This window comes from Colius striatus, chromosome 5 (genome assembly GCF_028858725.1).
Source record: "Colius striatus isolate bColStr4 chromosome 5, bColStr4.1.hap1, whole genome shotgun sequence".
NCBI classification, from domain to species: Eukaryota; Metazoa; Chordata; class Aves; order Coliiformes; family Coliidae; genus Colius; species Colius striatus.
In genome coordinates, this window is record NC_084763.1 from 10,700,322 (window position 1) to 10,715,872 (window position 15,551).

General features: G+C 38.7%; 1 protein-coding gene across 1 annotated transcript in view; it reads right to left on the reverse strand.

Annotated features, from left to right (window-relative positions):
• Nucleotides 1–8,774: 8,774 nt before the first annotated feature.
• Nucleotides 8,775–15,551, reverse strand: part of ITGA9 (integrin subunit alpha 9) — a 222,723-nt gene continuing 215,946 nt past the window's right edge. Inside the window, exon 28 of the mRNA XM_061996749.1 lies at nucleotides 8,775–13,726. Within this exon, the coding sequence (XP_061852733.1) occupies nucleotides 13,628–13,726 (99 nt within the window). The 3' untranslated portion in view covers nucleotides 8,775–13,627. The remainder of the gene's footprint in view (nucleotides 13,727–15,551) is intronic.

Below are 15,551 nucleotides of genomic sequence, written 5' to 3' on the forward strand. Positions count from 1 at the left end.
AGTGAACATTAGAGTCGGTCTGATCTCTAATTTTACAGTCATCTTGCCTTCAATAGCCTGTAGGTTTTCTTTGGCAGGCTGCTTGTAATGATAATGAATTGATCACTGCTGGATTGCTCAAGAGCTATATGAGCTTTATATAGACAGTGGGCTTAATCCTCCTTAGATTTACATTCACTTGGCTGCTCCAATTACCTCCACTGTGGCTCTACTAGTAGAGCTTGCCATAAAGAAGTGAAAGTACCTAAATGAAACAAGATTTTTTTTAAACAACCAAATCTTTTCATTTTGGGGGGGTGGGGGGAAGGGGTGCAGTGTGTCTAACATTCAAGGTCTGTCTAGATGTCAAGTGGTCTGAAATTTGTTGAATCCATAATATAGTGGTTTGAAGTCACAGTCTGAACTGAGGACACAACAAACAGCAAAAAAAAAAAAAAACTAACCAAAACCAATCAATAAATCCCTGCCCCATCACTTTTGCAGTTTCCCTAGTCCCAGGCACTAGGTTGATAAAATGAATGGATACAGGAACTGGTTGAAGCCGTAAGACACAGGACACTACAGTAAGTGACACAGGAGGATGCAGTTGTGGTATTATCATAGGCATCATGAGACACAAGCAATTTAAGGAGATTATCCTAATTATCCAAGGTAGCTTTGAATACACTTGTGATTCAAATCCAGGACGAATGAGGAGAGGATTCATGTTAGAGTATATGACCCATATTTTCTTAACCCAACCTAGAGTTTTAAGACTGTTATAGTGTATCACTTCTTGAGCAGGGCATAGACTCACTGTTTGGTGAAGTTAGGTGGTTGATTTTGCAGTAATTTAGGTCAGGCTAATAAATACAAATAACAATGAAAATTTGTCTGATATAAAAATGTATACTGCTCTAAAAGTTCAGCTGTCATTCAGAGTGTGTTCATAAGTGAACAACAAAAAGAACGTTACAACATAACAACTTACTTTTGGATCACAGGAACAGTGTCACTTCTGCTAAACACAAAATTTCGAGTCTCATTCTTCTTTCACAATCTTTGTGTTGACAATGGAGTCTTCAATGACTGGCAGACTTTTACATTCATTGAGATCAATCAGTAGAATAAAGATCAAAAATCCTGTGGGATCTTCTAACACTACAGAAGCTTCAGAGCATTTCTTTTATCTTACACAACAGAGTCTAGAGCTTGTAACATCTGGGCACTAGTACAAACAGCAGCAGCTGAGGAGGCAGGTAACTGAGTCTGCTGTTATTCAGCTTTAAAAGGACAAATTTAAACTTGCCCAGTAGTTGATTTAATGTGTCGAGTGTTGGTGGTCTACATGAAGAAAGTTCTTGGTGCCTGCCTAGTCCTTGGTGAAAATTCTCCAGCACTAAGCTAATTCTGACTCTACTCATAACTTTACTCCTAGACATATCTGCTGTAACAGACCCAAGAAGTAAGACTGACTCTTCTAAACACCACACATGTGCCTACGTTATCATTGACAGTCCCACAGAAATTTCACTCACAGGTAAAATCTAGGATCCGGCTCCACATTCCCACAGCATCTCTGTTATTTTGGTATTCGAATTCTTGTTATGGCAACACTCATCACAACACTGGTGATGCTTTGAGGGTCCGCCTTCTCCCCAGGGAGAGGACTTGGGCCTTCAGAGCTTTCATTCTGCCACCTCTCAAAGTGCTACCTCTCTGCTGAAAAATATCCCAAAGAGTGGGGAAACAAAGCATAAACATTTATTAGCACATCGTTTATGCAATTGCTGCAACACAAAGACATGGAAGAAGCAGGCATCATCCACTATTTTGAGACTCAAAATGCAATTTCAAATTACAGTTCTTCAATGTCCTTTAGACAGACACTTTTATCCTTCAGTCGTGTTCCTAGCTGGCCTTTAGCTTTTAGGATGAGCTAACCAAAGCAGAATTTGTTTCACTGTTGTTATGAATAGTGTTGATTGGCATCTTGAAGGACAATTTTCCTCTGGGAACAACCTGAAATGTTTTGCTGCAGTAACATATGTTTGAGGTGGCAGAGGGAAGGTATTTGCTATCGACTGTATGATGGGAGAATGCTAGACAGTAAAACAAATTCTAAAGAGCTATGCCAGAAGGAGTGAAAACTTTAAATGGTAAAAACAAACAGAATATTTAGGTGCTAATTTGGTGAGGTTTGAAATGACTCAAACTCATGTTGGAAAATTGGATGTTGGAGTGTTTGATGTTGGATACTCAGGGCATTTGATATTGAGAGCCCCTTAAAGCTTTAATCTGAAATACAAATGTTCTTCAGAAGCAGGATTTTGGGGAGGCAAAAGAGCTATTGAAATTATTCACTCTCCAACTGGGAAAAGAAAGTCACAAATATCAAGATTAAAAAATCCCAAACTGGTTTCCTCAGTCTTCCTATATCGTTACATTCTATTGTTCTCTCTCAGACTAATGACAGATGACTTACATGGAAAGAGGGGAATTTTTATTTTCTACTTATATGGAAACAGGCATTTAAAAAGTCATTATTGCAACCACTGAAACAAACCAAAAAGAGTTCTTTTAGAAAGCCAGAGAAGTTCTCTGGTGCCATAGCTCATCTGAAGATTTTCTCTTGCAGTTGAAAGTCATGAGGATGTACAAATGCCTGCCCTTCAACAGACCTAAGGTTTGTCTCACCCAGCATCATATCTCCAGACATGAAGAAAAAAGAGCAGATCTGGTAGGGACAGACATTTCTCATCTTGCCTTCAGTGCAGAAATCATGGGGATTTCCTAAGCCAGAGGTGATCTATTCTCCTTTAATAACCATTACTGGATTTTTCTTTTATATGTCAGACAGTTTCACATTAAAAACAAAACTAATGAAGCAAAGTCTGAGTATTTTCCTGTGTATTCTCCATACCCCTGAACTGTTCCAATTTACATATACACATCCCAACCACTGAGGGCACACTCATTTTGCCAGTATAAAGGTGCATGCATTACTTTTTCATGACAATAAATATATATATACAGCTATAAATATAATAAATGCAAATTTGCATGTAACTCAGTCAGAGAAGTCTTAGGTAACTGAAAACCCTTTGGACTAGAACAGAGTAGTTGAGTTGGAAGGAATCTACAATGAGTAGTCCAACTGAGTTAGTAGCACTCAAGGAATTTCCAAAGGCCTTAGCCTAAACCCAATGCTGCTCTCCCACAGAGTTACATCAATAGTTAACTAGTGAAAGAAGTTAAACCAGAAAGAAATAACTGCAGGTTATTTTATGGCACTTTCAGCCTACTCTATACTTTCCTTAGAAAATACTTTAGGCTTTAGGATCTATTCACACTTTGACCACATTATTTTTTATTTTATTGAAGAAAAAAAAAACCAGACGACTCCAAACAGCAACGTTTGGTAACTAACTGTGCCCCTTTTGTGGCATGTGTCAGCTTGTGTTACCTGTTGCCAAAATAGGTAATTATTTTAAAAAAACTCTGCTAAGGTTTGATCACAGAATCACAGAATGTTAAGGGTTGGAAGGGACCTCAAAAGATCATCCGGTCCAACTCCCCTGCCAGAGCAGGAGCACCTGGAGAAGGTTACACAGGAACTCATCCAGGTGGGTTTTGAATGTCTCCAGAGAAGGAGACTTAATAACCCACCTGGGCAGCTTGTTCCAGTGCTCTGTCACCCTCACAGTGAAGAAATTCTTCCTTGTATTTCTTTGGAACCTCTTTTGTTCCAGTTTATACCCATTGTCTCTTGTCCTATCACGCAGTTGTAAGACTGTGTAGCCAGCATTCACAACTACATAACAGCTATTCTAATTAGGAAATTAACCAAATAAATGAAATAAAAAGCCCATTTCCATTGCATGCTAATGTAAAATAGCCTGGCACACAGAGAAAGAGGAGCAGATCATTCAACATGCGAGGTGCTCATATGCCAATCCAAACCCCACTGCACACACAAAAAGGGGCTATTTTAAATGAGTACGTGCTGCGCGTGACTTTGGCACATCAAGTACCAAACACCTGTGTGGTTATGAACCTTCAGATACTCAGCATCTGGGGAGATACTTGCCTTGTTAAATAAAAAATGCACCTGGCTTCGAAATTGTCAGCTGTACTCGACAACTTCACCATCTCAAAGTACTTCTTTTCTGCCCATATCTCACTGCTCAAAGTAATTACACAATAATTAATGATGCTTTCAGTGCATGATATGCATTTCAAAAAAAAATGAAAGATGCCAAATATAAATAAGAAATATGTGTTCTGATCACCTTGTATGCCATCAACACTATTTGGGAATTTTCTGATGAAAACACTCACTAAAGTCAAACGACTTTATGCATTTATATATCAATTTCAGATAATTTCTGTCAAAATACTGGCAAAGCTTCTCATGGAGAACCTCTCTGATTCCTTTCCAGCTCACTTAGCAGGAGGGCATCATACTCCAAACATCTACAGCTCCAGACAGCCATAGGTTGGTTCCCTTCATCCCATAACAACCTTCTCCTTAGGGCACATAAATACTTGCCTTCCAGACTCCACATACTGGTAGATGAAGAGCTCTTAAGAAAGATTGCTTGTGTTAGAGTTTTCCATGTCCCTCATCATTCAGGTCATCTCAGAGAGGGCTGATAATCTTCATGGATTCAGGAGAGACAATCATATGTACAGGTGATCTACAAGGAATTTGGTACCTCATCATGGAAAATAACATCTTTTTGTGATCACTCATATTCAAGAAAGATCAGAACAGAAAGGAAGGAAAGGAACTATCTAAAATTAAAATACCTTGTTTGGAAGGTATTTCAAAGTGCTAGAATAGGCTTTAATCAAGAAAGATATTTAAATGGTTCTACTGGACTTTGTTGTGTTACTTTAGGTAAGGAAATATATGGAGTAGTTGACAATGAAAATAGGAGGTTGGACTTGAGGACCTTCCAATCCCATGCTCATAATTGCATTCCAGAATTTCCAAACAAAACGTTTACATTATTCTGGAGGGCTGAGGCTTTGGCAGGCTTGGCCTTCTTATACAATTTCTCCCCTTCCAAAAGTTTGAGCCATATACATGTGTATCCATCAATCACACATCTACCTACCTACCTCAGATTTAATATTCATTAGTGTTTTGACAAGGTACATTTCAACTTGGCTAATAAACTAGATTAAAAGAAAGTTGAGGAAAGGACCATAGGTCCACAGGCCTCAGAACTACCGATGCAGTTGGGAAAACTACAAGTTTTCAGAAAAAAATCTTTCTTTGAGTCTGAATAAGTGCAAGTTGTGAAAAAAAAACACTGAAGCTTAAGATATCCCTCTTATTCAGGCAAATGCAGAGAGAAGGATAATAACTCTTAAAGCAGAGGAGAAACTTGAGAGGAGGCTGTGTAAAAAAGTTATTAGTGTCTGTAGGATGGAAGTGAAAGTAGGACAAGCACAGTTGAGCAGGTAGTGGAGTATGAAACAAGATTATTGTAAGGTGATGTGTGCCACCTGGTCAAGGTGAAGCCTGGGTCCATTCATTTGATGAGGGCATGTCATGGACACAATCTCGAGCTAAGAAACAGGACAACTTGTTACCTTGATGTTGGCATTTGGCAATCTCACAAAAAAAACCCTTATATTTTCTTATGCTGTTAGATGTTATGTCTCCCCCCTCAACCTGAAAACTAAAATGGAGAAAATTAGTTTACCTCATTTCTGTCACCTTCTATTCAACCCCATATATAGACTTCATTAATACTAACCACGTATTCTGACCTCTGACTAGATAATCACTTTATTAAAAGCTTCTTATTCTGTACCTTTCTCCCCAAATCAACACAGCAAAATATTTAACAGGAATTTTAGCCATCAGCCTGATTATACAAGTCAGATAAAGGCAAGGGGGCAGATCGTGTCCAGTTCTCAAGTGTCCCATCTCCATAGAGAGACTGATGTAGGACAGACTATATCCTCTCTATGAAAAGGTCTCTTTGATGGATCCCTTTTTTACTATTCCTTTTCTCTTACGAATATAGCACAGAGCAGCATCATTAGGATTGAATTGCACAGCTCTCAGATAGCAAACCCAGAGGAATACTGTCTAAATGACAGGAATTACTGTACATTACCACTTACGCAGATTAGTGCAAAGCTTGTCTCATGATGTGTGTCCTTCAGCTTCAAGGGACCCCCTTTGAGTCCCTTCTCACTTGTGTTAGTATAAATCTAGAAATCATGAAAATCAGTACATTATATCTGAATACACGTCTGCAGCACGGAAATCTCTGCTCAGGTTTACTACTTCATTAATTTCTGATTCTTTACAGCTGTTGAACTGCTGGTTAGCTTACCAAAATGTAGCACATCTAGAAGTTCAGGCATTAAAATGAGACTAACCACATCAAAAGCACAGAAGAAATGAACTGGAAATCCATGAATTCATCCTTTCCAACAGTAACAGGAAATTATAGCATGGCTAAGACATGAAAAACTGATTTTCATTGCTCTTTTGTTAGGATGATTCATTTTTCCACTATCAAAACTACTTGCAAATAAAAATCTCCATTTACAGCCATTTAAAATGTTGAAACTTTAGATGTGCTGAAGTGAAGAGGCATGAGCAGCCAGATATGTGACTTTAAATGCATTTATGCATTAACAAATCAGCTGCTTTTGTTGTAGTTTCATTCTGGTAGCAAATCAGCTGGAACCAGAAGACCATAATAGCTACTTTGCATCTTAGACTCCTACAACACTCTCCTCAGTGACTCGAGGGTTCAATTATCTAGTGTGCTACAGACACTCAAAATTTTAACCAAATCAAAGCATCTTACCTAGGGTTACTTGGGACAGCATTCACTCCACTAGACTCAAAAGATGTTGGGAAAAGTCACTTCTATCTTTCTCACGGGGTATTTCACTACCAGTTGGGAAAGATCTAGCTAGGGAGCTCCCATTACACCCAGTCCTAATGGCCAGCATAGGAAGCCAAAGTGACATGAGTCACGCTGAGCAGCATGCTAAACAGATGAGCTCTTTTTTTCCATAGTAAAATAACCTCTTTCTTTTCTTGAATTTTGATCTACTTTTGATCTAGTTCTTTCCTTCTTGGTGAATCTGGAGGAAATAAATCCACAAAAGGTTTTGGGTTTGCTTTCTAAAACAACGCCACTTTGTCATAGCAGTCCTAAGAGGCTTTTAAAAGCCACCTTGGGAGAAGTCAACTCACAAAATCCTGCAGTGTACAGACTGCTGTTCTCTGCTCATCAAAAAAGGAAAAAAGAGGACCAAGCCCCACAGAAAACACTGTAAACTCTTTAGTCATCTGTCCCTGGGAGGGGACAGCCACCACCTGCTTCCACAGACACAGGTGATAACAATAAAGGTATTGGTACATCTCAAACTTCCTGGTATTATTTAATCTTCTATTGCTTGCACTTATGTCCAAAAGCAAACTGCATTGCATTCCTCTCAGCAGCAGCATCCTCCTAACGCTTTTGCCCAATGAAAGATATCCTGACTGACAACATTTGCTTTTACTTTGAAGCATTCTACCTACAAGCCAGGACTTACATCTATTCAGAGCTCTCCTAATGCCTTTGGCCTTGTGGTAGATAAATCCATGGCCTCCCAGCAGTATGAACATGCTCCGAGTCACAGGTTTGGATCAAACTCTGCCCAGCCTGTCCTTAGGTCTTAAGTTGACAGGCTAATGCAGAAACAGACTATTTCTGTATGGCTGGAGAACACTGAAACACTTCAAACAGAGGGTGCCCACTAAGAGAAGAGAACGGAGCCAAAGATGAAGGAAGGAAGAGCCTGAATTTTCAGTTTCAGCTTCGAGAATGAAAGTTCAGCTCAGTTCGTATTTTACCACAGAGGTTTCACCCATCCTCAGACTGATGAGAAATCTTCAATGGGACCTGTAAGAGGTATTGGACATACAACCACAGCCACAGCAATCAATCAGCTTCTTAGAATCATAGAATGGTAGGGGTTGGAAGGGAGCTTTAGAGATCATTTAGCCCAACCCCCCTGCAGAAGCAGGTTCACCTAGATCAGGTCACATGGGAACATGTCCAGGCAGGTCTTGAAGATCTCCAAGGAAGGAGACTCCACACCCCTCTGGGCAGCCTGTGCCAGGGCTCCCTCACCTCAACAGGGAAATAGTTTTTTCTTATGTTTAAGTGGAACTTTTTGTGTTCCAGCTTCATCTCATCACCCCTTGTCCTGTTACTATCTACTATAGAAAAGAGGGATGTCCCAACCTCCTGGCACTCACCATTTACATATTTATAAATGTTAATAAGATCATCCCTCAATCTCCTCCAGACTAAACAGCCCCAGTTCCTGCAGCCTTTCCTCATATGAAAGATGTTCTATACCCTTGATCATCTTGGTGGCCCTGCACTGGACTCTCTCCAGCAGTTCTCTGTCCCTCTTGAGCTGCGGAGCCCAGAACTGGACACCGGACTCCAGATGAGGCCTCACCAGGGCAGAGTAGAGGGGGAGAAGAACCTCCCTTGACCTGCTGGCCACACAACTGCTTCTACCACTTCTACTGCTTCTGTCCCGTTGTCTGTTCCCTTTGGCAAAGTATGTATGGAGTTAAAAAAGTAATCTTTTGAATATATTATTTAGCTACTTTTCTTGCAGAAAAAAAAAGCACCTAAAGCTGAATAATTTGACTTTCATCTAAATTCACACAGGTCAACGCTTTTATCACAGGGCAGTACCACTGCCATGTGGGATTTTATTTGATGTAGATAGAGCAATACCATTGAAACATTATAAATCATTTCCACTGCTACTATTTTATTTCCATGGTTTTATAAGATTGTACTCTAGCTAGTTATACTCTTCACCTCCAAATAGGTTGATTTTACACAAGTCAGAGCATTACAATAAGAGATGTCTATTATCCTCACACAAACAATAAGAGATGTCCATTACCCACGCACAAACCATCTAATTCAAACATACACAAGAAAATACTTGAGCAGGACAAAGACAATAAGTGACAAAATGATACTATTAGGATAATTTTGCAGCCATTTTTTTTTTATTCCAAAAAGTTGTATTTTTGTAAACCTGACATTTCCAAAACAGTGCAAGTGAATTAGAATACAGGTGAACACGAGCTTCTAAATACCGGTGACATCAATAAGAGTAAACACATTCTTCCAACCACAAGTTCACAAAAAGAAACATACAATTTTACAAGACATAAGGAGTGACATTCTAAGAAAAAAAGGAGTGACAATGGTGCAGGTACCCTAAATCGTGCTCCAAAAGCAATTATAGTCTTCATGCCAGATTAATCAATGTATGCTAAATGAACCAAATCCTACTTTCGTTTATATCCAAGAAACCCTGGCAAGTGGATGAACTTGGACAAAAGCAGAAATTAGCTCCGTGACTCCCTTAATCCTTTAGTGAAAGCAGTATATATTCCCATGCCACAGGGATACTATGCTCAAAACCTGTTCAAGTCTCCAAAACATGCCCATAAACAGAAGACATTCAAGAAAGACAACAGTAAATATTGCCAAACACAATCTTGTCACAGTTGCTGCTCTCAGCAGAGTTACCTGCCCACCACTGACTTGTCTGCAAGGTCCTTCCTGTTCCTCTCTCAAGGCAGAGAAGGTTTTCCTTATCAGGAGGCTTGGCACTGAAAAAGCCTTTGCCACTTTGAGATGAAAGGATTGCTTGAGTGGTTACAGGCTTGGGGTTTACACATAACACAACTGTGCTCTCACATGATCCAAGTGATTCGTGAGGGCCACTTCAATTCAGAGGTTGCTCCAGTATTTTCTACAGTTTGCTGACTTCCTCATTCTAGCAATTTAAAACTAGGTTTATTCAGCAAAACAGCTAGTTTTTCTGTTAGCTACCATGCCCAAATACTTGCTAGTGACAGCCTCAGAGCACACTAGCTCTGCTGTTGCTTGGGGTGAACTGATAGGGACTCACCTCCAAGAGCAAATCCTTGAGTTTTCAAATGAAACAGTCTCAAAAAATGTTGTGAAAGGCAGCAAGAGCTTCCAGCTCTGTCACAGGGATGAATTTCACTTCCTGTGATCTTCCCGATGTCAAGATGAAAATTAAGTGGGGCTGCAACAGCACATGCTCTGCATTAAGCCTATTTTTCCTTACTCCTTCCTCTCTTTCTTCCTGATCATTTTTTTCTGAGATAGTTTTCTTCCTATCCTAAAAGGGTAGGAAGGGTACTACTTGAGAGTACCACCCATTAGGAAGACACCCTGCAAGCTCAAGCCTTAAACCAAAGATCTCTCAGATGATGAATTTGAAAACATTACTGCCTCACTTCCAAGATTCTACCTGCAGAGCTTAGAGCCTGTGCAAAGTGAGCCTGCTGCAAAAAAAAATCCAAGCAACACCAGACCAGCAAACTTTTCAATGAAGTTATCCAAAGAAATTGATGATTTTGTGATAAAATAGATTAACTGGAGAGAACTGATACAATGACTTCCCCCAGCCGTAGAGCACAAAGGAATTGACAAGCAGTTGACAGATGGGAACTTCCAGAGCCCTAGAAGCAATTTGCAAAGTAGCCATGTCTCTAGATTTTGATACACCTATTACGATTTCTTATTTAAAAAAACCCCAACCCAGCACAACTATTTGCAGCACATTCTTGATGTGTTTTACATTTTCAAAAGATTTCTGGGTAAGAAACTGCTTGCAATCAACAGATATTAGTGAGGCTGTTGATTTGTTTGGATGCTTTTTAAAGAAGTGCATCTACAGCACTTTAATATTAAGTACTGGTATGTTATATTGTCCAATCTGACTAGTTTAACTGGAAACAAACAATGGAATTTGACCAAAACCAAAAAAGAACAAAATTATGAAGAATATACATACAAACGCATCTGTGACAACAGAATTAGCGAGTACCTAACAGTGATGATACAAAGGATTCATGTATTATTTCAAGAATATGTCAGTAATCTGGCCAAAAACTAGATTTTTACTGAGTGATGACTTGTGCTGGATCAATAGCAGAGAACTGAAGTCTGATATCAAAGAAGTCCAGTACGGGCTCAATCAAATGGGATTTACTTTGATTTGTTCTTTACTTTAGACAAACAAGAAAAAAAAAGCCTTGAGAAAAAAAATCCATATAATATGAAATGCTAAATGGATACTTTACCTATTTAAACTCTTTTCTTTGCATACTTCAAAAAGATGTCTCAAAGGAATTAACAATCTTGATTTTTAAAATATTGCAATGAACCACTTTGGCAGATATGAAAGTTCATTTTTCTTTCAAACACGGAGATGAGGCTTTTCAACTTCTCAAAGAGAATATCCTCCTCATTTTTTCAGCAAATTTAATTTTATAATTTCTTTTGGAGGTCTCAGTTTTAGTGAGGGAAGATAACAAAAATTCCTACAGCTAAGAAAATTTACTTTTTTGTTCCAACAATTATTTTCAGCAATTTCTTATTCAATTCATGGTTGTGAATCAGTCTCATGTCCAACTTCTATCTATCTGTTACAGCCTTAAGTATTTTTTGACAACAGAAAAAAATAGATACCTAATGTGTAAATACTAGTAAAACTAATTGATGTCTGAAATACACTGTGAGGTATTCATTAGCCTCTAACACAACGGTACAGGCAAAGGTCATCAGCCTTTTGTTTTGCACCCTGATGAAAAATCGTCAGTCCACTACATGTGGTTATAACAAGATTTGATTTTCTTTCATGTTCTGGTTTAAATGATAATTTGTTATATGAAATCTGTCAATTCACCAATGATTGTTTTAAGACAGATAACTGAATAGACTAATAGCTTCTTTTGTCAAACATTGAATCAATACACTTCATTCACTTAAATGTCTTTGCCTAATGGGTGCAGATTGTTAAGTTAATAAATATTGATCGATACTGTAGGAACAGCAGGCACTTAATGCCAGTGGGGGGCCAGGGATTGGTGGAATATTTCTTTTTAAATTTGAAGCTATAATAATTGTGGCAAGGAAAAGCAAGAATAAGACCTGTTTCCAAGCAGATTTCCTTGTATGTTCTCTGCATCTGAGTTTCCAAACTTCAAATGGTTCCTCTACCTTATCCTTATGGAAGGAGACATCCTGCAATCATTCATTTCTGTTGCTCCTTCACCTTCACCACAGAGCTCAACACTTCTATCTCTTACATGGATTTTATACTAACATGACATTTACTTCTTATTTACACAAGGTGCAAAGTATAAGTAGAATCCAAAACCAAATCTTACAGAGTTTCACTATTCCTATTCAGAAATTGAAGAGCTTTCTGAAGAAACATAGTTGAATTAATTACAATTAAGTTTCTCCTAATGCAACAAATGGTTTGCTAAAGAATTACCAGCAAATAAAGTGGCAATCTGAGATCTAATAAGGTCTGCACCTTAACTGAACTTCCTTCTTCACACTTTAGGAAGGATGACATTCAGTACTTGGAACACCCAGATAGGGAATCTCAAGATACAAAGATCCAAATATTGTAACTCTTACATCTCCCTATCCTTCTTAAAATTATCATATTAAAAAAAATCATGACCCATGTATAAAATTCACAAGGCAGGTACAATGGTCATAGCTTCTGGCAATTTATCACTTGCTTTGACGGCAAGAGATCACAAACATTTAACAGTAGCTTAAAAATTATCCTTAACATTAATATGCCTTTTTTTTTTAATTCCAAGGAATTTATCAATGCCATAGTGGTTGACCCAATTGTATCCTTCTGGTATCTCAACTGGACAGCCCTAGAACATTGCCAAAATACTAGAGGCTGCAAGAGAAAGCTTCCAAAAGGAAAACATTCCGTGATGCTTTCTTCAGTGAGCCAAAGCAAGCTGCAAGTCTTGCTACCCTTGGCCAAGGAAGTGTTTTTCATCCTCTCCCATTCAGGCCAGGAAAGGATAGACTCAGATACAGAGCAACACAACTGTGTAATACTTTAGGTTCTTTTGTTTATGAATCAAACACCAATCAAATTCAACTCAAAACAAGAGATAGTGAAAAGACACTGGCTTATTGCCAATAAATGGTCTATATACAACATTACCAAGCCTCGTGAATTAAGCATATGAGGATTTCAGCTACTTTTATCTGCAAATCTCTTTCCTCTCTTGCATTGAAGTTTGAAAGTACAATAGGATTTATATATACAGATATGTATTTCCAAGGATTTAGCCAGATATCAGTGCTTGAGTGAACTATATAGCTATTTAATAGAAACTATAAAACATTGATACAAATATAAAGTCATAATCAATATAAAAAGCTTATATTTATAAAAAATATTTTTAGGTATCAGTCTTCCCCTGAGGGTATACCACATAGTTGGATTCATAAATATTGCTCTGCACTGCAGCTTTGTTACCAAAGTTCCAAGTTCAGCTCTTAAAAGAAGTGTAAATTGCTCCAGTCACCTGACATGGCTGCAGTGGTTGCCTCAGGATATGTTCCCTAGCTTGTTGGAAGGATCAAGACACAGCATCAATGGGGTCTCCGAAAAATCTGGAGAAGATTCCTTCTTCCACATATGGAAGATACGAGAGCAGGACCTATAGGCTAGCAAGCACGTGTCACATGACTGGGCTTTATTTTTCATGGGGAGTTCACTGATTTTTCTGGACCCAGTCCCAACTGTCTTCAGTTTCCTTTCTGCTCTTCTCGGCCTCAATAATTTCTTTGTACCTCCGGCGGAAGAAGCCCATCTGCAGATCAAGAAGAGATGACAGTGGTAAGTAACAGTATAATCAAATTGAACTCATCTTGTCCAAAAATGGTGTGCAGAAGGAAATGGCACAGGTATCAATATCCACTTTCTCTTAGTGCCAGTCTGGAATCACAGCTCCTTCTTTACATCAACATAAATGAGATCTAACTGAGCTCCAAGATGAAGTGCTCCGAGGGAAGAGCCTTCTCATGTGAAACATGATTTAAAAAATGCACATGAAGCGTTTCTAATAAATACAGACCTGAAGAGGCAGATACAAGCTTATGGTTTTCAAAATTATGTATTTATTTCTCTGAAATAAAGACTAAGGCAAAATATAGATCTGAACCTAATGCCAGTAAATGCTGCTTGAATTTTATGAACTGTGCTCTCAGCATCCACAACTACACAGAACAAGAGAAAACAGAGGAACAGTTCACCCATCTGCCAGCATCCAAATTCCAACTATCAGTCTTCTTTGCAAGAAACCCTCCCCCAGAAAAAACAGCATGGTCTATTGTCTATTGCAGGTGCTCCATCACCATTCTGAAGAGCTCTGCTGCTGCTTCAGAGTACTTGTCTCCAGAAGTATCAGCTATGCAACCACAGGTACTTCTCTTCCTGTCCACAATCACTCAAATTTCCTACGTAAGGATCGTTTATGTTAAGATACTTTCAACAAAACTGGTAACTATACACTTTGCTTTTTGTTACATAATTTTCCTTGTCTCATTGCTACCAGTTGTACAATCTGCAGCTCAGAAGGCAAAATACGATCCTGATCCTACAAAATGCAGAGTATCAAAAATAACTCCTCCTTTCAAGATGCTGTGGGGCTGCTAATCTTGTGTATCTTGTTTCCTAAACCCTTGTGTTAAAGAAATGCAAGTGGTTTTCATTTCAGGTTGGATAAAAACCTCTCATATCTCTGTTTTTTTAAGCAAAAAAAATAAATAAGCAAAAATGATTTTAATAACAGACTTTGGTAAGTGTTCAAGAATAACTCCTCAACCTTAGCAGTGCATTATTGAGACCACTGAATCAATATTTTGCTCATCATAATTAAACATTTATGCAACTCCTACCACTCTAAAGCTGTTTTCTTACTCCTGCTGGGTAAAACATGATGCTTTAGTCTTTCTTTATCAACCAGTTATTGCCATCCTTTATTCCCAAATCAGCTATATTTAGGAATATTTTGTGCTATTTTGTCACCAAGTTTCTGTTAAGTTGGGCTTTTTAGCTGCAGTTCTTTAGCAACTTCAGTTTTATTCAAGTATATTTCAGCTCACGGGGGTCTGAGAGACAGTTCCTTGTTGAAACTCCCTGGTGCTTTTCCAGAAGATCTTCCTAAAGTCCGGGTCATTGCCAGTGCTCCCAACTAACTCCTGGATTAATGGCAACATGAGACCAAATACACATCATCCTCTTACCACCTCTCACCTCCACCACTTGGCTTTGTGTAAAGGACGCAGAAGCTGCAGTGTGGTCTAACGAGCCTTGTTTTTAGGTAACTGTGGACCACAGCCCTGAGATATGTTCTTAAGCTAAAGATAAATGTGCCTTGCTGAGTGCATAAATGTACATTACACACATATCTACAAGCACCTGACAAATAAATGTCGTGGTTTAGCCCTGACTGAGTGCTATATACCCACCAAGTTGTAATATCACTCCCCCTCCTCAACTGGACAGAGGAGAGAGAAATACAATGAGAGGTTTATGTATGAGTCAAGATAAGGACAGGAAGATCCCTTGGCAGTAACTATCATGGGCAAAACAGACTCAACTTGCAGAGAAATGGTTTGATTTATTAATGAACC